This window comes from Pteropus vampyrus, unplaced genomic scaffold (assembly GCF_000151845.1).
Source record: "Pteropus vampyrus isolate Shadow unplaced genomic scaffold, Pvam_2.0 Scaffold145, whole genome shotgun sequence".
NCBI classification, from domain to species: domain Eukaryota; kingdom Metazoa; phylum Chordata; class Mammalia; order Chiroptera; family Pteropodidae; genus Pteropus; species Pteropus vampyrus.
The window spans coordinates 2,279,778-2,302,750 of NW_011888926.1; the positions used below are offsets into that span (position 1 = coordinate 2,279,778).

At 37.7% G+C, this 22,973-nt stretch overlaps 1 protein-coding gene across 1 annotated transcript in view; it reads left to right on the plus strand.

The window, feature by feature from the left end:
• The window catches only part of SLC25A17 (solute carrier family 25 member 17), a 38,665-nt gene extending 18,728 nt beyond the window's left edge, over nt 1-19,937 (plus strand). Inside the window, exons 3-7 of the mRNA XM_023535865.1 lie at nt 10,976-11,092; nt 12,089-12,234; nt 12,325-12,420; nt 14,121-14,203; nt 18,591-19,937. Of these exons, the coding sequence (XP_023391633.1) occupies nt 10,976-11,092; nt 12,089-12,234; nt 12,325-12,420; nt 14,121-14,203; nt 18,591-18,738 (590 nt within the window). The 3' untranslated portion in view covers nt 18,739-19,937. The remainder of the gene's footprint in view (nt 1-10,975; nt 11,093-12,088; nt 12,235-12,324; nt 12,421-14,120; nt 14,204-18,590) is intronic.
• Nucleotides 19,938-22,973: the final 3,036 nt, after the last annotated feature.

Below are 22,973 nucleotides of genomic sequence, written 5' to 3' on the forward strand. Positions count from 1 at the left end.
CAATTGCAGTCCCACCAGCAGTGTATGAGGGTTCCTTTTTCTCCGCATCCTCTCCAACATTTGTTATTACTTGCCCTGTTGATTATAACTATTCTAACAGGTGTGAGATGATATCTCATTGTGCTTTTGATTTGCATTTCTCTAATAGCTAGCGATGTTGAGCATCTTTTCATATATTTGTATGTCCTCTAGGGAAAAGTGTCTGTTCAGGTCCTCTGCCCATTTTTTAATTGGATCATGTGTTTTGTTGTTGTTGTTATTGAGTCATATGAGTTCTTTGTATATTTTGGATCTTAGGCCCTTATTGGAGGTGTTGCTTGCAAATATATGTTCCCATTCAGATGGTTCTGTCTTTATCTTGTTGACGATTTCTTTTGCTGAGCAGAATCTTTTTAGTTTGATATAGTCCCATTCATTTATGTTAGCTTTTACTTCCCTTGCTTTTGAAGTCAATTTCATAAAATCCTCTTTAAGTCCAAGGTCCTTGAGTTTAGTTCCTATGTTTTCTTCTATGCATTTTATTGTTTCAGATCTTATATTTAGGTCCGTAATCCATTTTAAGTTAATTTTGGTGTGTGGTGATAGACAGAAGTCTAGTTTCATTCTTTTGCAGGTGGCTTTCCAGTTTTCCCAGCACCATTTATTGAAGAGGCTTTCCTTTCTCCACTGTATGTTTTTGGCTTTTTTGTCGAAAATTATTTGCCCATGTAAATATGGGTTTACTTCTGGACTCTCGATTCTGTTCCACTGATTTGTGTGTCTGTTTTGCTGCCAACACCATGCCGTTTTGATTACTGTCGCTTTGTAGTATAATTTGAAGTCAGGCACAGTGATTCCTCCAGCCTCGTTTTTTCTCAGGATGGCTTTGGCAATTTGGGGTGTTTTGTGCTTCCATACAAATCTGATGATTTTTTTTGTTCCATTTCTTTAACAAATGCCAATGAGATTTTGATGGAGATTGCATTAAATCTGTATAATGCTTTAGGTAATGCGGTCGTTTTAACTATGTTGATTCTTCTAATCCAAGAACGCAGAATATCTTTCCATTTCTTTGTATCTTCTTCAATTTCTTTTAATAGGGTCTTATAGTTTTCATTATATAGGTCCTTCACTTGTTTTGTTAAATTTATTCCTAGGTATTTTATTCTTTTTGTTGCAATTGCAAAAGGAATCATTTTTTCCACTTATATTTCTGACACTTCATTATTAGAGTATAGGAACACTATGGATTTTTGAACATTGATTTTTGTATCCAGAGACTTTACTGTATTTGCTTATTGTTTCTAGTAGTGTTCTTGTGGAGTCTTTAGAGTTTTCTGTATAGAGAATCATGTCCTCCGCAAATAGTGACAGTTTGATTTCTTCGTTCCTATTTGGATGCCTTTTATATATTTCTCTTGCCTGATTGCACTCGCTAGGACCTCCAATGTTATATTGAATAACCATGGCGAGAGTGGACAGCCTTGCCTAATTCCTGATCTTAAAGAGAAGATTTTTAGTTTTTCACCATTAAATATAATGTTGGCTGAGGGTTTGTCATATGTGGCCTTTATTGGTTAAGGTACTTTCCTTCTATACTGATTTTATTAAGTGTATTGATCATAAATGGATGCTGTATCTTGTCGAAGGCTTTTTTTGCATCTATTGATATGATCATATTCTTATTTTTTAATTTGTTAATGTAGTGTATCACATTAATCGATTTGTGTATGTTGAACCATCCCTGTGCCTCTGGGATGAAGCCCACTTGATCGTGGTGTATAATCTTTTTAATATATTGCTGTATTCGGTCTGCTAGTATCTTATTTAGGATTTTTGCATCTGTGTTCATGAGAAATATTGGTCTGTAGTTTTCTTTTTTTGTGTTATCTTTTCTAGGTTTTGGTATCAGAGTAATATTGGCCTCATAAAATGTGTTGGGAAGTATTGCCTACTCTTTGGTTTTTTTCTTTGAATGTTTGGTAGAATTTACTGGTGAAGCCATCTGGTCCTGGACTTTTACTTTTGGTAGGTTTTTGATGATTGTTTCAATTTCCATACTGCTGATCAGTCTATTTAGATTTTCCAGTTCTTGATTCAGTCTAGGAAGATTGTATTTTTCTAAGTACTGGTCCATTTCTTCTAGATTATTGAATTTGGTGTTATATACTTTTTCATAATATTCTTGTATGATCCTTTGTATTTCTGCTATATCAGTCGTAATTTCCCCTTTCATCCCTGATTTTGTTTATTTGTGTCCTTTTTCTTTTTTCTTTAGTGAGTCTAGCCAGGGGTTTGTCAATTTTATTAACCTTCTCGAAGAACCAACTCTTTGTTGCATTTATTTTTTCTATCTTTTTTTTTGGTTTGTTTTCAATTTCATTGATTTCTGCTCTAATTTTGATTATTTCTTTCCTTCTGTTGACTTTAAGCTTCATTTGTTCTTCCTTTTCTGGTTTTTTAAGATGAAGCACTAGGTTGTTTATTTGGGCTCATTCTTGTTTTTGGAGATAGGCCTGTAATGACATGAACTTTCCTCTTATGACCGCTTTTGCTGTGTCCCAAAAGTTTTGATATGTTGTACTATCATTATCATTCATTTCTATGTTTCTCTTGATCTCTCTTTTTATTTCTTCTCTGACCCAGTTATTCTTCATATCTAAAGGAGAGCTTAGCTGGATACATTATTCTAGGCTGGTAGTTCCTTTCACTTAATAGTTTAAATATTTGGTTCCATTCCTTTCTGGCTTGTAAGGTTTGCGCTGAGAAGTCCGAGGATAATCTAATGGGTTTTCCTTTATAAGTTACTGTTTTTTCCTCCCTGGCTGCCTTGAGAATTCTGTCTTTGTCACTGATTTTTGATAATTTTAATACAATGTGTCTTGGTGAAGGCCTTTTTGGGTTGAGATAATTGAGTGTTCTGTTGACTTCTTGAATTCCAGGCTCCAGCTCATTCCTTAGATTTGGGAAATTCTTGTCAACTATTTCTCTGAAAATGTTTTCTAATCTCTGTTCCTTTTCCTCGCCTTCGATAATGCCCTTTATTCTTATGTTTCCTCTACTGATGGTATCAGCTAGTTCTTAAATTTCTCTTTCTTTATTTTTCATTCTTCGGTTTCTCTCTTCTTCCTTCTGATTTATTTCTAGATTTCTGTCTTCGATATCACTACTCATTTCCTCCAGTTGGTCAACTCTATTTCCCAAGCTTGCTATTTCATTTTTCAACTCTTGCAGTGTTTTTTTTGTTTTTTGTTTTGTTTTTTGTTTTGTCTCCAGAAGATCTATTCTGTTCTTTTTGAGGGTTTCAGTCTCCTTGTTCTGCTCATCTATTTGGTTTTTCAATTTCTGAAATTGTTGATATGAGTCGTTTCAGATCTCACTGAGTTTTTTCAGAAGTACCATCCTGAATTCTCTGTCATTTAAGTTGCATAGTTCTATGTCTGTAAGCTTATTTTCTGGATATTTTTCTCTTTTTTTCTGAAATGCCTTGTTACCTTGGTTGTTCATGGTGTTTAATGGACTATTTCTCCACATGGGCATAATGGAAATGTATTCTGCTTTTTTTCCAGAAAGAAGATTTATTATATAAAGGTCTCTTTCGCTTGTTGCAAAGAAGATGCTTTTCTTTTGGGTTCCAGTAGGTGGCGCCTAAGCCTCTTGGATCCCTGCTTTATATAAAGCCTTAAAAATGCCTTTTTATTTTCTGGTAGATATTTAATCACGCTCGCTTTGTCAGTGTTAGCAACAGTTTTGGTAGCATTTGCTCAGGTTCTCCTGGGGCTCTGCGGTGTTCCGTCTCGGAGGGTATGCGAGCAGGGGCCCTCTGGGTTGAGGGCTGCAGCTCAGCCTTGGTTTTGCAACTGTGGCTGGTAAAAATCAACTGTTATTTCTCTGCTTTCTGCCCTGATGACTGGGCCCTGAGCCAGCCAGCCACGGGGAGCTCACAACTCTCTCAGGCAGGGCTGTTCAGGGAACTCGCCTCCTGAACTTGCCGCTCCTTCTCCCCTCCCCCTCCTCCTGCAAGGAGCTCCAGAAGCTGTGAGAGGCAGCTTCTTTGTTCCTCCCAGTCTACTGCCCAACACCCGGGGTTCTGACCTGTGGTAGCTCTTATGTGCAGATCCCATGCTCAGACATGCTGGTGTGCAGTTTGGGTGTTTTTTGTTGAGTTTTAGGTGTTCAGCTTATTGTTGTTTCAAGGGGAGAGATCTGGGGACGTCTCTCACTCTGCCATGTTTCTCAATAATTTTTGATATATTCTTTGAAAAGTTATTAATTTGAGAGCCACACAATTGAATAATGTAAATGTCCATTTTAAGTTAAAATTATTTCATTAAAAAGTAGCTACTGGGTCTCACCTGAATGAGACCACTACTGTTTTTTTGCTTGGTCCCTGAGCCTTTCTTCTGGTTAATACTCTCATTTTTTAGTCTTAGGTTGATTTTGATCTAATTAACTTTCACTTGGACCAGCTTTTTAAAATTGAGATATAATTGACATATAGCATTAGTTTCAGGTGTACATCATCATGATTTGATACATATATATAGTGCAAAATGATCACCCCAATAAGTCTAGTTAACATCCATCACCACACATAGTTACAAAATTTTTTTCCTTGTGGTAAGAACTTTTAAATCTGCTCTTAGTAACCTTCCTATGTACAATACAGTATTATTAACTGTAGTCATTGTGCTGTACATTACATTTCCATGACTTATTTATTTTACAACTGGAAATTTGTACCTTTGACCACCTTCACTCCCACCAGTCCTGCTTTTACATAGAGTATAACATACAGGATTTCATTATCTAAGAAAATCAATGAATATGTATAGGTAGGTAACTCAGGATAGAAATCGGGGAGTCATCGTAGAGGCTGCTCTCAGCCTCCATGGCCACTTGGTCATAAAGAACCATCAGTCTATCTCCTAAATCTCTAATTTATTTCCTCTTTTCCATATTCATAGCCATTTCCCCAAATCAAGGGCCATCATCTCTCATTTGGACCATTGCTCGATTCTGATCTCCTTATCTCTGAGGTCTTCCTCACTAACCCTCATGAACTTCGCATCGTCTTGCCCAAGTAGTCTTTCTAGAATAGTTTTCAAACAGTGTCAGAACCCAAAGAACTCAAGTTTGAGATTTGTTCACTTGAGAAAAAATATCAGAAGAGATCCAAGATTATCCTGTACAGAGGGAACCTTCTTTTTTGCATAATTGCAGCACATGGCAGTCTAGTATGATTTTCTTTTTCTTTTTAATTGCCTAGAGCTATTTATGTGCTGTATCTGACATGTCATTATGCCTCGTTATCCTCACTGTGCTCTCTGCTTGTTTTCTAACTCTTACACAGTTCATGATTACAGTGGATTCCCCTATACCTAACACAACTGTTTCGATTTTTTGACGTATGGCCAAGGCATATCAGTTCACTGATGGGAGTTTTGTGCCTTTTTTTAATTTTTATTTTTATAACCCATACCTATAATTCTTTGCCTACAGTAACAGATACAACTGACATAATCATGTTTGAGAAAAGACATAATTCACTCTTGGTAAGCATAAAGCTCAGTTGGGACGGAAGTAGATGAACATGGGCATAGTAGAAAGTAACCTAGTGGCCACAGGTTTTCAGTGTGCTGTGAGCATCTGCCAGTATGTTTTATAAAGGCAAAGTGGAACACAGATTTAACTGGCGAGTCCATTATGTGAAGCAGGTTAAAAGAGATCCCAGTGTAGTAATATCATTCCAGTTCCTTACATTCTAAAGTGTTATCTTGAGGGTGTGAGAAAAGGGTGGAATTACCGTTGACATGTAGGGAGAGCCGATGGGTCTCTGTCCGTTGTGAGCATCATCTGTTACCTGTCTTGTTAGAGAGATGGTTGAGAACTGCTATTCTGAAACCCACATATGATGTATTACTCCCAGCTTCAAACCCTTCAGAGTCTGTCGCTTGCATACAGGATAAAGTAATGGCGCTCTCAACATACAACGCCCCCATACCCCTTACACAGGATAAGAGCCTAACATACAAGATGCACTGTAATATCCCTCTATTTTGATCTTTACTGTTCCCATCTTCCCATGCCAAACTGTGATTCCTTGAATATATCAAGCCATTTAGTAACTTCATTCCTTTATAGCTGCTGATGTCTGTCTGATACAATCTTGCTGTTTTATTCATCTTATTAACTCCTATTTATCCTTTTATTCTCAGCTCAAGCTACCTCCTCTTCAGGAAACCTTTTCTGTTTCTCATCGACCAGCCCCAGGTTTCATTCTGGGTTAGGCGCCCATCCTGTGTGTTCCAGCATAGTGTATACCTCTGTCTTAGTGCTCACTCTACTGTGTAATAAGAGTCTGTATGTTTGTCTTTATCTTTTACTAGACAGTGAACCGCTTAAAGACAAAGATTACATTTTTGTTCTCTCAGCATCCCCAGTGTTTTAACATGGTTTCTGCTACATAGAAGGTGCTGATTAAATGTTGAATGAATAAATTAAATTTAAAAGACTGCTCCTTCTCTAATCTCCACTGTACTAAGTGGCAGCTCTAGTCTTCCAGTTGCCCTACCAAAAATCTTGGATTTATTCCCTCTCTCACCCCACCTGCAATCTATGAGCAGATCCTATTGCCTCTTTCTTTGCATGGTCTCCAGAATTTGATCACTTGCCTCCTCTACCACACGAGTCCAAACCACCATCAAATCTTGCCTGGATTATCTTCAGTCTTCTAACTGATGTCGTGCTTCCTCCTTTGATCCTCTTCAGTCTGTCTTCAACACAGCAGCCAGTGTGATGTTAAAACATAAATGGGATCATATTATTTCTCTTTTCAAAGTCCTCCTGTTGCTTCTCATCTCAGAGTAAAAGTCAGAGCCCTTACCTTGTCCTACAAAGCCCTTCTGTCCTGGCCCTCCTGTCCTTCTCTCCACTCACACTGCTGCTGCCACACTGGCCTCTCCTCCTCCCTGAACACTCCTGACGTCTTCTGCCTCGGGGCCTGTGCTTGCTGCTTTCTCTGCCTGGTGACTGCATGGCGCACTCCTTCACTCCTTTAAGATCTTTCTCTTAAATGGCCACAACATCTAAAATAGGCATTTCTATCCCCAATATGCTATCTTCCTTCTCTGCTTAAATTTTTACTTAAATTTTCTCCTTAATCCTATCCTGTAACATACTACGTATTTTACTTATTTTTCTAGTCTTATACCATTAGAATGTCAGCTTCATGAGGACAGGGATTTTCATATTTATTTACTGCTGTATTGTCAGCACCTAGGACAGGGCTTATCACATACTAGACGCAATATATTTTTGATGAGCAGACCATGGATGAATGACTTGTGGAAGAGGGATTATACTTGTTCTGTACTACCCAATGGAATTGGGCCAGGACCACAGTACATTGACTTATCCTAAAGTACACATAAAGTCATATTAGAACTGCTAATTTACCTCACATTAAAAAAAAAAAACAAAAAACTACTAATGTCATATGTTTCCATTTGCATTAAGAAGATAGATTTAATGTCAGTAAAAATTAAATTTCTAATAGCTGTTGGAAAAAATAGGCCATTGTGGATTAGAGTGAATTTCTGCCTTTTGAAACTTTGGAAAATGAAGTGAAGAATGACTTGGCGATTGAATTAGAACTGTGGTTCTCAGCTGAGGCTGATTTGACTCACTGGGAACATATGACACATGTCTGGAGGCATTTTTGGTTGTCACAGCTGGGGGTTGCTACTGGCATCTAGTGGGTAGAGACCAGGGATACTGCTAAACATCCTACACAATCAGACCCCCCGCACACATACACACACAAGGAATTATCCAGCCCAAAATGTCAGTAGAGTCACAGTTAAGACTGTCGTCAAGTGAATTTTAAAGTTGAGATATAATTATAAAATTTCATAATTGAGATTCTCTGATATAGTTTCTCTCTTTTTCTGAAGGTAGGGAATTCCTTGAAAATTACTTTTGTGAGTTTTAAGCTTCTCGTAACATGTTTTTGTATCTTAATACCTATGCATTTGATAATGATTAGAATGCCTTTTTCTTCCTGCTGTGAGCCCTGTCATTGTAGTGTAATCACTGTAGAAATGAGTCATTATCTCCAAGGAGAACGAGGAACAGTATTATTGTTATTCAGATTCTGCCTGAAACGTAGACATTTGCTTTATTCATTCATTCATTCATTCATTCATTCATTCATTCATTCATTGTATAGCTTGATACCCTGGGGAAGAATTTGGGAACAGAACCTTACAGGTAACTTAAATGAAGAAGATATTTGTCATTTTTATGAATTGGGATTTTTACCAATAACTCTTTTTGAATGCCAGTGGTGTTATTGTTGTGACAATTTATATTCATTTCCTGCTCTCCATCCTTAACTTTGGTAAGGCACTTTTTTTTTCCTATTGTTTATCCAGTCACATTCTTTCATAGGAGCCAAATGGTTAGATTTATGGCCTTGATCTGTGTTTTTTTTATATCAGTGGGCATTGTCCATATTTCCCACAAATACATACCCAACTAGCATACTTCCTTTTTGTTTTCTCTCTTTACCAAAGGAGACTCACTGCTGGTAAAACTTTGTTTTCAAGATTTCAGAAGTAAATAGCTATGTTCCAGTTATTCCTTGAATCAGTGAATAGTGTGTTCAGCAACTGTTCTTCATCTCTTAATTTTGGTTCTGTTTTTCTGTAAATGATTTTTTACAAAGAAAAAAAAATCATTCAAACTGAAAGGCAAAAAATCTGTCATTAAGTAGGTAAAGTATTAGTATTTCTCATCCTAGAGGTGAAGTAAGAGCCACAGCTTGGCACAAAAGGAAGAATTTTCTACACAGGCTCATAAGTAAGCAGACAGCCTTGTTTATCCTTCAGCCATATCTGTGGTGCGTTGGTAAGAGTTGGAATCACTCATCATGACCGTTTGTAGCTCGTTTTTCATCCATTAAATGTTGTCTTTGCTTGATTATATAGGTTGTAAGTCTTTAGCAAAGTTTTGGATCCTCAAGTACTTTGAGTGTCTTTTCCAAGAACTCATAAAATTTTAATGTTTAAAAAATAGCTTTCTGTTGTGGCTTGAATGAACAAAGTACTTGATAAAAAGCTTTGAAATACAAACTGTTTTTACAAGAACTTTATATTCTCTTCTTTAAATGATGTAGTGCATTTTTGTACTTGAGGTTGGCCTTAGAATCATCTCAGTCTTTCAACTGGTGTTAATAAAGGGAATGTGAAAGCAGAATTTTAAAGAATGGTTAAATCTTAGTCGTGGCTGCATTGCCTCTGACATGTTTTGTGTGTACTTACCTCTTGAATAGAATGTAAAGGGAATTTTGATTTCTAGAGAATTTATTTAATTCATAACCTGTTTCACTTGTTTAGAAGAGTATGTACACTGTGCATGTCTACAGTATCCATGGATGCTTGTGCTCTCTGGTTCTGAGTTCTCCCATCTCCTTTATTTAAAAAAAAAAAAAAGTGGACTGCCCAGATGAAGCATTTTCTAGTCTGGTTTCTCTGGCTATTAATTTTTCTATAAGTGACATGTACCGCGCATTGAATAGGAATACATTGTAAAGTCTGGGCAAATGAGCACATATGGACACATTCTTCTATCTTGGCCTCTTGGGCACTGGTGCTTTTTAAAAACGAGACTAGCAAGAATCTCTAGGTAAGACTTACTCACATTATGATCAATGCCTCAAGTGACAATGTATGAATAGAGTCATAACTAAAGAGGACTCCTTGGTGTTCTGACTATAAAAATATAACAAATATAACTCATAAAATTATTTGATAATGTCTTTTATTTTGAGAAATGTGTTCTCAGAATGCTCCTGAGAGAGAGGTAGCAAAATATTTTATTTTGCAACTGTATGCGACAAATGGAAAAATAGAATTTGAATCTTTTGGCTGTCTCACAAACTTATTCTTGGTTAGACTGTGTTTTCCGTGTGGTATGTTTTGAGATTCCTTAAATCGAAACATTCTTTATCCTGTTGTGTTTAAATGACTTTTAGTGAAAGAAGATTTCTCTCCCTTAGGATTGCGCCTCTTGGTTCTTCATCACATGGCTAGAGCCAGATAGTTTGTGTATGGTTGTTTGCTGAGTCTGTTCACTGGTTCATTTGTTCAATATTTGTTTAAGAAATATTTATAAAGTATGTCTTATGTGTCAAGTACTTTGTTACGACTCTGGTGTTTTTTTTTTTAAATTATTTCAGGACTGATGAGAAGTATTTTAATATCTCAAGATGGTGTTAAATTGGGATCATGTGTTTTCAGAACAGAAGCACCTGGCTCATTGTGTTGTTCCTTAAGGCCAGGATCCCCAGCCTTAAGCTTGTAAGGATCATGATGCTTGTGAAGCCGTTTCAGGTGTTTTGTCACAGTTCCTAACTCTTGCTTGCCGCCTGCTTGTCCTAATTCCCTAAGTGATGAAGAACTTTTCTGTGATCCACTAATCCCTGTGGAGGCACTTTCCAATGTCACCACTTTCTCCCACCTGTCACCCATTGTACCAGATTCATATGCACTTAAAACCATGTGAGCTACTTACAGGAAACTTGTAAATTGTGTGTTTTAGCTGATGTTGTCATCAACTTAGCATGTGATCAGTAAGCCACTTCCCCTCCCTTAAAGCTGTTATCAAAAAATTGTATTTAAAGCTATATCATCAAAATTTCTACTTTGGATATTACATAAATTGACAGATGGATTGCATCCTGTTATACAAATGAGGAAACTCATTACTCTTTTTACGTGGACAGGGACTACTGCCAGCCAGTTTACTGTCAGCAAAGCTTCTGAATTGCTTCTAACAGTAGTGGCTTGTGTTGTACCCTGGCACAAAGAGACACCTTACCTTAAGTCTTATATTAGCTCAGTGGCAGAAGTATGAATGGAACATTAATTAGCTTTAACATAAGACAGCTTAAAAGTTTACATTTTGCTTTCCCTTTGTCTCCCCGTCTTCACAGGAGTGGTGAATGTGTTGCTGACAACCCCGCTCTGGGTGGTAAACACCAGACTGAAGCTGCAGGGGGCAAAATTTAGGAACGAAGACATTGTACCGACCAACTACAGAGGTATTTTTGGTAAGAGTCTCTTGAGTGAGTTTCTGTTTAAGGGTTTTCTTTTTGTATCTGGAATTTATTACCACGATAATGCTATATAGATAATGCTATATAAAAGACAACTTCATATCTCAGAGTCCAACAGTAAGCATTTGTTTAGCTCATGTGTCTGTGGATTGACAGGGATTTGACTCATCTAGGCTGAACCCCGCCTGGGAGTCTCAGCTCTACGTGTCTCATCATCCTCCTGGGTCCAGCCTGAGCATGATGTTCTTTTGGTGATGGCGAAAACACAAGAGGACACACCCAGTCGTACAAGCGCATTTCAAGCCCCTGTTTGCATCTTGTCTGCTAACATCCTCTTGGCCAAAGCGTATCACGTGGCCAAGCCCAAAGACAAGGGGTAGACAAGTAACTGCTCCCATGGGGTGTGGGTGGGAGGGGGTGAATATTTCTAAAGAATAATCCACTGTACTTTTTTCCCCCCTCTAGTGTTGTCTTTGGATAAAGATACCAGATTAGTGTCAGGTATCTTTGAGCTCTGCTTTTTGATAGCATCACACTGCCAGATTCTTCTTTCCTATTTTTGAAATAAGAACAGCGGTTTTCTTATAAGTCAATCCTATAAAGGGACTCCAAGGAACTATGTTGTCTTTTTGTCGTACTGGACTTTGTTGTGAAACACATGGGTAATCAATTCTCAGTTCTCCGTAAGACAGAGTTCCCAGTAGTGGGGATGATAACTTAGGAAAACTTGACATTCTGACCTTAGATTGTCAGAATTGTCATGAAAGTAATTGCCCATGATTGAAGTTGTCTCTCAATAACTTGGTGACTGTCAGTGTCTGGTAATTATCAAAAAGTAGTTAACTAATGAACTTGACCCTAAAATATCATTGCAAGAAGGAAATCTTGATAGACCCAGTGTGGTTTCTATTTTGGGTACATTTGAACAGAATTCACCTTGTCGTCTCTAGTTAGGGGATTGTCATTAGATATCCTTGATCTCTTGCTTAGATGCTTTTCACCAGATCGTCCGAGATGAAGGACTCTTGTCTTTATGGAATGGCACATTTCCCTCCTTGCTCTTGGTCTTCAATCCCGCCATCCATTTCATGTTCTATGAAGGTTTAAAACGGCAGCTTTTAAAGAAACGAAAAAAGGTAATCCCTCATTTTGAAAGCAGCAAATAATAATCTCTGCATTGTCCTGTTGTTAGGATTGGTGTGATTCATTCTGTCCTTGCTTTCCAGCTTTCCTCTTTGGATGTGTTCATCATTGGTGCAGTAGCCAAAGCAATTGCCACCATAGTCACCTATCCCATGCAGACGGTCCAGTCGATTCTGAGGGTGAGTGCTGGACTTCATCCTGTGTTTGTCAAACAGCACTCTAAAATACCTGGTTTCTTTCTTTCAAGCCTGTGTTAGAAAAGCAATAAAGTCGTCAGTTGGTAGACCAGAGCTCATTCATTTTTATATTTGATATTCTGCTAACCAGGCTAGCTATTGGTTGTTTTCTTATTTTAATTTAAAATGAAGTTTACATTTGCAATTTCTTAGGTAACATAGTATCTCAGAAAACCAGAATGGGAAGGAAAATTCTCTAAGCACCTCCAGAAAGTATAAGTTTGCTTCCTTCTCATTTGAGTTGATTCGCTTGATGTCCTAAGGCAGATTATTTACCAGGGAAGAAGTTGATTCCTTTAGTTTATTCAGGAGGAATTCATGATTTGGCTTTTTGGGAACACTTTCTAATTTTTTTTTTCATTCATTCAGTTACTTATTCATTGAAATATTTATTAAGCATCCAGTTTATGTGAGGAGCTGGGTACACATGGTAAATAAAACAGTCATAATCCCTGCTCTCCTGGAGGTAATTGAGGAGAGAATGAACAGGTAAATAAGCAAAATAAAAAGGTAATTACAGATTGAGAAAAGAAAGCTCATAGGAAGAGAGCAGCATTCTGTGATTCAGCAGAGAGGGGCATGATGGGATTTTCTTAGATAGGATGATGGGGATGGGCTCCTCTGAGAAGGGATGTGTACATCAAGACTTAAAGAAGGATAAGGATCCATCTGTGCAAAGAGCATTCTAGGTAGAGGGAACACGATGTGCTAAGAGCTTAGTGAATCCAAGGAACTGAAAGGCCACTATGACTAGAGAGTGACGCAGGATGAGATTGGAAAAGTAACAGGGAAGGCTGTAGATGAGGATTCTAGATTTTATTCTCAACACAGTGGGAAAAGCCTCTGAAGGGCTTTGCACTAGGGAGTAATGTGATCTGATTTTACAGTTCGAAAAGAGTACTGTGGCTGTCGTATGGCAGATTGGTCAGGGGCTAAGAGAAAAAGGGGTAGGGGGTCAGTAGGAGGCCATTTCAGTAACACAGGTGAGAAGTGATGGTGACCTAGACTACAGTGGTAGCTGTGGAGAGAATGTGGACAGATTCAAGATCTGTTTTGGAGAAGAAAATTTAAAAGACTTATTGGTGGAAAAAATGGATGTGGTAGTGAGAGTGTTTCAGTTCAAAAAAATTATTACCTTCTGTTAAAAGTATTTTTACTAAGAAATTATTTTAAAATTGGTACTTAATATAAAGGAATTCAGTAGCACCGAAGTAAATGTATCTTGACACTTTTAGAATGTGAACATATAATGCGAAGAGCTTAGATGGCAGTGGTTCTAGTTGATTAATGTTTATCAGAACTTCTTAAAGGCTTGGAAGTTAAGCCATACCATCAATATCTAAGTCTTCATTGTGGGCATGGTTTTTTTCTTTTGATGTAGAATTTTCCCCATAATTCTCTGTGAAGTGAAAATTCTCATGGTTGCTTCATTGAAAAAAAATCTCTTATTTTTACTTATTTCATTGAAATATTTAATTTATTTCATTGAAAAATAGAGGATTAGCAAAATCCACATATTAATGGGATATTTTTATTACCGTACGCTATAAGATATTACTCCAACATAATTTCTTCTGCAAGTAGAAATTAAGATAAAGAAAGTAGTACTAAACAGTCATTTGTTTATTTTTCTTCTCCCCCAGTTTGGACGTCACAGACTCAACCCAGAAAACAGAACACTGGGGAGCCTTCGCAACATTCTCTATCTTCTTCACCAGAGGATAAGGTGAGCATTGTAGGTGCTTCACATCTGTCCTCACATCTGTCACATCTGCCAAGGAGTGGTTGGATTTGCTTAACTGGCACTACTGCCCTGGCACTGGCAACCTAGAAACCTCCCCCTTGCATGCTGTGCTCAGACATTTCTAATTTAGGGGTGTTAGTACAATTATATGACAGCATTTTGGAAAATTATGGAAAAGTTCAGGTTCTTATTCTTTGTTAGTTACAAATACACAGAGCTCCTTTAGAAAGAGGACCCTCTAAAATCTGACGGAGACTGTTCTGCCTGAGTAGTGCTTCCACCAGTGACATATCTTGTGGCTTCTCTCGTAGATGCAAGTAAGCAGGTATAATAGAGCAGTAGTCATAGTGAGAAAGGGAGCGGGAAGAAGAAAGAGTGATAACAGTCATCATCATAATGATGACGACAGTAATGTTGATAAGAGCAGCTAACATTTCTGAGTGTTCGCTTTGTGGCAGACACGTAGCTCGATGCTGTATGTGGGACAGTCTCACTTAATCCTAACAATAGTCCTATGAGGCAGGTACTTTGGTCATTTTCCTGTTTCATTTAGACACTGACCTGAGGGACATCAAATAAGCCAGGGGCCTCCAAAAGCTGCTCTATTACTATTCCTAGATGTAAGATATTTTGAAAATAAATTTATTATAATAATAGAACATGCTTAGGATAAAATATAAAACCAAAAATAAAGAATTGGTATAAAGTAAAAAATAATTGTGTACCATACCAAGTGTTGGCAAGAATGTAGAGCAACCACAACGTTCATGTGCTGCTGGTGGGAATATAGAATGGTACTTCCACTTTGGAAAGCAGCTGGGCGTTTTCTTAAAATGCTAAACACACACCTCTCCTAGGACCTGGCCATTCCACTTCAAGATATTTACCCAATGGAAATGAAATGTGTCTGTACAAAAACCCGTACACAAATGTTGGTAGCAGCTTTATTTGTAAGACTCAAAAACTGGAAACAACCCAAATGTCCGTCATCGGGTAAATAGACACATACATTATGATATATCTGTATAGTGGAATACTCCTCAGAAATGAAGGAATTATTGATTTGTGCAACAACATGGATAAATCTCAAAATAATTATGCTGAGTGAAAGAAGTCAGACAAAAAGAATTCATGCTCTCTGGTTCCACTTATGTGAAACTTAGAAAATGCAAATAATCCGTAGAGACAGAAAGCAGATCAGTGGCTACCTGGGGTCAGGGTATGTGGAGGGAAGGCATGATTATAAAGGGACATGGAGATACTTTGGGGGCTGTTGGCCAAGTTCACCATCTGGAATGTGGTGATAGTTTCGTGGGTATATACATCACTCAAAACTCATCAAGTTGAAGTTAGTTAACTTTAGTAAATCTATAAATACATGAATACTTACTCTGTTTTCTCTCCTTTTTTTAAGAGGTAGTCACTTAACAGTTAAGAGTATATGTTTCCAGAATATTATATCAAACATATATTTGGGTATTTATTTTTATATAAGTGGAATCATATGGTAATACTGTTTTGCAGCTTAACCTTTTTATAAACTTAATATCACAAATAATTCTTCACATCGATATATGTATTTTTTGTAGTGACTGCCTTGTCTTCTGTTATATGACTATAATTTATTGACCAACACATTTATTGATGGATATTTAGTGTTTTTTCCAGGCTTTTACTTTTACAAACATTGCTGAATGAATAGCCCGTAAATTTAGCTTTGTCAACTTGAGTGATTATAATTATAGAGAAAATTTTTTGAAGTAGAAATACCTGGTTAAGGAGTTCAAACATGTAAAATGTTGACATAGCCAAATTAACCCCGAAAAAAGACATCAGCTTCTTTTTCTACCAGCACTGTGAGAGCTAAGAATGGTGTAGTTAATAAGAAAGTTAAGAAGGTAGTGTTGACCAGAAATCTAAAGGGTTATGTGATTTTCGAATCCAGTGTGTGTTTACATCCTTTATCCTGTCTGATTCTCACTCAGCCTTGCGAGTGTAGACAGGTGACTATATTTCCATTGTTGCAGACCATGAAACAGGTTTAGAGCAAGTGACTTGCCCATCACTAGACGGATAGAGGCAGAGCCAGATGTTCAAACTCAAATGCTCAGTAAGCACTCAGGAATTATTGAATGAATGAAGACCATTCATCTACTAGAATATTCTACAACTAGATTGCCACTGACCACATGTGGCTGTTGAGCACTTGAAATATAGCCTGTGCAACTGAGAAACTGAATTTTTTAAATTTTCATTGCCAGGTTAGTAACCCATATTGTACAGTGCACTGGACCGTGCCAGCCCTCCTCAAACTTTTGATTGGTTAAGAATCACTGGAAGTGCTTGTTAAAATATAAATTCATGCCCCGCTCTGGGCTAAAGCCTTGCAGTCTTCATTTCTAAACAAACCCTGGCGAGCCTGATGTGAATCGATATAAAGAAAACCTATACTCTTGGGTATCTCTCCTTTACTACTCACACAGAACACTTCTCTCTGACACTTCTGGTCACCAAATGTGTGGGCTTTTTTCCCCACACCAAGCAATTCTGCGTGACACCAGATGGGTGTCCAACGATTTAACTCAATTCTGGCACTGTCTACATGGAGATAACATCAGATCCTTCAGGTTAAGGTCTCAATTTCATGAGACTCCCCACCTACTTCAGATGCTAATTGCAAGTAGTAGGTACCCGGGTTACCCACAACCTCTGTCTGACTTTGCTACATGTTAGAGGTTCCTATGACCTCCTCTCCCTTGGATTCGATTATTTGCTAGAACAGCTCACAGAACTCAGGGAAATCCTTAGGATATATTAAAGAGTACAGATGAACAGCCAGAGGAAGAGATACATAGAGTGAGGACTGGAGTATTCTGAGCACAGGAGCTTCTGTCCCTGTGGACGTGGAGTGCGTCACCTTTCTGGTACATGGATGTATTCACCCTCCTGGAGGCTCTTGGAACCGCATACTTTTGCGTTTTTTTATGGAGGCTTCATCGCACGGTCATGATCCATCCTTAAGTCCATTTCCAGCCCCTCTCCCCTCTCTGGAGAATAGGGGGTCGGGCTGAAAGAGCCAAGTTTCAGGTGACCATCCCCCATCCAGGAGCCCAAGAGTCACCTCATTACAACAAAAGACACTGCAGTTACACAGGATATTCTAAGAGAGTTTAGGAACTCTGTGTCAGGAACCAGGGTCAAAGAGCAAATATTAGAGCAAGAGATGCTTCCAGTGCTCTTATCACTCCAGTAATTACAATGGTTGGGAGCTCTGGGCCGGGAACCTGGGACAGAGACCAATATCTGTATTTTCTATTATTTCATAGCAGACCTCACCTTGAGAAACACTGAGGTGGACTTCTTCAGGGAACATAATTCACGTAAATTAATGAACTAGAAATTCACGGGTCAAAGCTTTTTATTCCTTTTTATCACATGATTTATTCCAAATAATAGGTTTTCACACATAGCAAATATATAAGAGATAGAAAAGCGTCTGCATGGAGCACTTGATTAGCTTTAATTTCTCAGTGTTTGTGCTGTATATAGGCCTAGAGTTGCCAATGCACTAGCAGATGAGATTAATTCACTCTCAACAAATAGCTTTGGAGAGGTCATTTACTTTGAACGCCTGGTTTGAGCTAAAGCGTTCTTCTCTGGTTAGAGCAGTGGCTCTAAAGGACTGGCTTCCAGGCTGGCACCTGGTCAGCTGATTAGAAATACAAATTCTTGAGTACCATCCCTGATTTAATAAATCGGAAATTCTGGGGATGAGACCCAGCAATCTGTGGTTTAACAAGCCCTTCCGGTGATTCTGACATGTGCTAAGTTTGAGAACCACTGGGTTAGAAGATCAAATGTATGGGAAGACTGAGAATCAGGTAACTTTCATTTCTGTCACCTTGCCTAGTTCTTTTGAGACTAATGATCTAAACCAATTTGCAGCTTTCTTACCATTTAGGTATTGTAAAGTTGAAGTAACTGAGTTGAGGAAACATTAAAGATCTAAAAGTTCTTAGGTAGAGCTCAGATTTTGACATTAAGATGGTTTTAGGAGGTTTTAGGGTCTGCATCCTAGATTTGGGGTATTGTCAGCATTTTACTAATTAATGGTGATTATAAAGACAAAGTGTTGGTGACTCATGAATGCTAAACTTTATAATCAGTCCCCTAAATACCTTTAAAGATGGTAAGTACTTTGACAACAGAGGTCTGTTAATATATAAAACTTCCATTGCTTGTTTTGATTCTAAGGATAAAACTGCCAAGTAGCTGTCAAAGTAGCCTATTTCTTTGATGCAGGAGTTGACTTTTATAAAGAAAACTTTTTATTTTTTCCAAACCTCTTTTTTTTTTTTTTTTTTTTTAGGCGTTTTGGGATCATGGGACTCTACAAAGGCCTTGAAGCCAAACTGCTACAGACAGTCCTCACGGCTGCTCTCATGTTTCTTGTTTATGAGAAACTGACGGCTGCCACCTTCACAGTTATGGGGCTGAAGAATGCACACAAGCATTGAGACACCTCACCCTGCAAAGTGTGGAAAGACGATCACGATGGGGGTTTCCTTCTGTGTGAAGAAAAGTGATTCTCCGTTTACTCTTGCTCTTTCCACTATGAATTTTACCCTCACTGGCTTCAAAAGCATCTAAGGGTAAACATGGAGTATAGCCAGCTGAACCTATCACCAGCTTAATTGTTAGGACGGTTGGTTGAATTTTGCAGAAGAGGTTGGTCATATGAAAGGAAAGCATCATTGAAAACCTAAAATTGAAAGTTTGTGGATGTTAATTGGTTTTCTTAAGGAGAATGGACTATTGGCCTCATGAGTAATCTTTCCGGTTAAAATCTTTCTTAAGTTTACCAGCTGTTCTCTTTCCCTGAACCCTCCCCCAGGTTCTGGGACAAATTTAATACCATGTAATTCTCCTTATAAACTTTTTTATGTCTCAATCTTGGTATTTTCCTCACTAAAAATAATATTATGACTGTGCTGTGGGCTTGATTTTATTTTTGTTGGGCTTTCTTTTCCTTTGGGCTTAAGGAAAGGTGTCTTCTTTAGTACATGAGCTATTTATTTCGTGAGAAATGAAAGTTATTAATCCTAAATGATTCTCATAAACTATTTGTAAACATTATTTATTCATTAGTATTTGAAATAATTTAAAAATATGTATTTTGAATCAACTCTTTTATTACAAAAGGCTTGAAATTTTATGTTCATCCATACATGCCCTAGTCAAGCCCTAATAAATTATTAGCACAGTGGACATGCCCTTTATTAAGCTATTACATTGGGTTTACAACCAGCTGGTAAATATCACAGAAAAGAGAGAGAGAGCGTGCATACCTTGTTTAGGCTCTAGAATATCATCTCCCTTTGCAAACTCTTGGCAGAGCCTGTATTTTTTGAGAATAAACATCTGATTGAGGCTATTTCTATTTGGAAACATTCGTTAGAGTTTTGATACTCAATGTTGTGTGTCAAGCAGTAGCCTTGACATAACCTGGGAGATCATTGGACGTGCAGTCCCAGACCATCTGAATTGCGTTCTGCATTTTAATATGATCTGCAGGTGATTCATACTCACCTTACAGTTCAAGAGGCCTTAAAGCCCCTGACCCAATTTGATTGTTTTCAATTATAGAAACCAAGACAAAAATTTTTCTTTCAAAGGAAAGATGAGCTAATGTATTAAAACAACCTCTGAAAAAAAACTGGGAGTCCTATGTCATTAATTACTTTCCTCTCCGCCCATATTAAGGTGGTAAGACTTGTATTATGAAGCTAAGAGTGAACATAGATGTCTCAAGCTACTCAAGAAGCAAATTCTCTTGACATTAGTAGAACAGCCCTTTGGGTTCCTATGACTTAATTTTTGTCACTAGAACAAAATAACAGGTTTTTTGTTTTTTTTTTAATTTATAAATCTAATTCAGTCAGAGTAAGTAATAATGAAGTGTCTGTAGACTCTGCTATTTAGTTCAGTTTTGAGAGTGGAAATTTCCTCCCCTAATTTCCTCTCTGGCCATTGTGATAATTTCAGAATATGTGATTATCAAACAAGTAATGAAAGATCATTCTGTTGTGGTAGAAAACAAGAATTAGGAGGAGCTAATAATCTGGGAAACTAGACTGAACACACTCATTCCCTATTTAAGATACAAAATGGTACACAGAGAATTGGCCCATTACTGCTTTTTTATTTTATTTTAAGGTTTGTGTGTGTCTGTGGCGGGACTCGAGTGGGAAGCCCAAAACTTATTTTGACTTTTGTACAAGAGAAGAATGATTGTAAAGTGCCATGTGTGCTTTTGTCATTGTTTTAATGATGCAGTTCGCTTTAGAATTTGAATTTTGAGCTCAGGGTATTGTGGATCGGTAGGTTCAAATAATTTTCAGGTCAAAAAATATAGTTGCATTAAGTGTTTATGATGTGAGAATGTATTCGATGCTTCTTTCAGATTTTATGATGGAACAGTTTAATTTTGAGGTTCTATGTTCCCTTTGGAAGCTTATAGACTCACCAATTGAAACTAAGTAATGACTCACTCAGTTTTGTAACCTTAGATTAATGAGTTTTTTGAGAAAACTAAAGAGCTAAAATCTCTCCTAGGGAAATGAAAATTTTTCTTTTTGATTCTTTATGCAGTTTCTCTGGAACGTGAAGATTAAGGGCCTTAGAAATTATATTAGTGTCACTGCAGTAGAGAATTTAATTTCTCTATTTAATCTGTGTTTTGAAGTGGACACTAATATTTCTACCCATGTCTATTTTACAGTAAAGTTTGAAACACAGAAATAGGATTTACCATAAGAACATAAGCAGTGGGAGTTAGAATCTTGGGTATTATTCCCAGCTCTGGCACCCACTAGCAAATTACATCATCTTGTGCTTCAGCTTTTTGATAAGTGTAGATAATAATGCTACCCACTTCAGAGGATGTTCGAGAGCTAATGATGTCAGCGAAAGCCCTTTATGATTGTGGAAGAGGGAAGATCTGAGTGAAGCTTGTGACAGTGCCTGGATTTATATAGCAATTTTCCTTCTTAAAGCGTATACACATTCTCATTTTATAATTCTTATATCTCTGTGAAATAGGGAAGGACAAGTAACAGTTTCTCCATTTAATTAACAAGGAGATTGCGACAACTATCAAATGACTTGCCTGGTTGGAGCCTGCACTAGAGTTGAGTATCCTGCAGTCTGATGCAGTGATTAAAGATTGGGTTCTGGAATTAGACCTGGGTTCAACTCTGGTCCTTTTCCTTACCAGCTGTGGGAACAAAGCAATTACTGAACATGTATAAAACTCAGTGTCCTCAACTGTAAAGTGGAGATTGTGAGGATTAAATGAGATCATATACATAAGTTGTTTAGCACAGTGCTTGCCACATGAGAGAACTAGATAAATGTTAGCAACGCCTGTTATATTATCGGTGAAGGATATGGCTGTTTGGATAGATATAACTATGGCTCAGTGGAAAGTTCTCTCTCGATTTTGAGCCAGACCTGGGTTTGGATTTTCATTCTATCACTTAATAGCATCGTGGCCACAAACAAGTCACTTCTTCACTTTCTATGTCATCATCTGTCCAATAGGAAGGCTGTAATAGATATATGTATAGATATATATACTTTAATCCTCCCAACAACCTTGCAAGGTAATCATTTCTGTTAGACAGATTAGGATATATGCGTGTGTGTGTGCGCACGCGCGTGTGCATGTGTGCACCTGGCATAGTACATGACATATATAGGTGCTTAATAAATGCTGTTTTTTTAATCGACATAGTTGACATTAGTTTCAGGCATACAACATAATGATTCAGTATATGTATATATTGCAAAATGATCACCGCAATAAGTCTTGTTAACATCTGCCACCAAAATATCCATCATAATGCCGTTTGAACCAAGAAAATCGACTAGATTTTACTTTGGGGCAGCATTTCTTTCCATTTGTTTTCATCGTGAACATTTCTGAGAGCCTTTTGGTGTATCTCTTCAAAACGGAAGCCAAATCTAGTAATTTTATGTTTTATTCAGTATTCAAATTAAGTCCCCCAGATATTTATTCATTAATCAGTAAAATACAAACTGGTTGAATAGCAGAAAGTCACTGGCTGAGCTAGTGTCTCACCTTGGCTACCTGGAAAAGCTAAAGAATAGCGACTTCATGCAGCCAAATGCCACACAGCTAAGGGAGAGCCCTCCCTTTGGGCAGGTGAATCACTTACCTGGCAGTGTTGAATGTCACCAGAATACCAAATATATACAAAGACTCATTTGTAGGATACTTATGTTTCTGATAAATAAATATAATTGATTGTGACTCTACAGGGTTTTTGCCACTATAGAAATGAAAGGGCTTTGGGTTAGTGCTGATGTTTGTGGGGCTTACTGGTAGCCCCTGAAAAGTATGTTCAGTGGGACATCAGGACAAGAAAAAAAGTTTTCCATGGGCTGGGTGAGAGAAGAAAAGAAAGAAAAACTATTTAAAGACAGAAAATGAAAAGGAAGTTAGGAGATGAATATGAGTATTGGGGAGGAAGGGACAACGCACCAGTACCTAGCACAGCACTCAAAGAAGACACACAAAAAATGTGCGACAGGTGCATAGACTGGGCAGTGCACCATGGAACCCAGCAAATGAGATTTAATCTATAACGACACAAAAAGGGAAGAAAAACTCGGTTTGGAACTAATCATGAGAGTGGGTAATGGAACTTCCATTGTAGAAGTGAGTGCC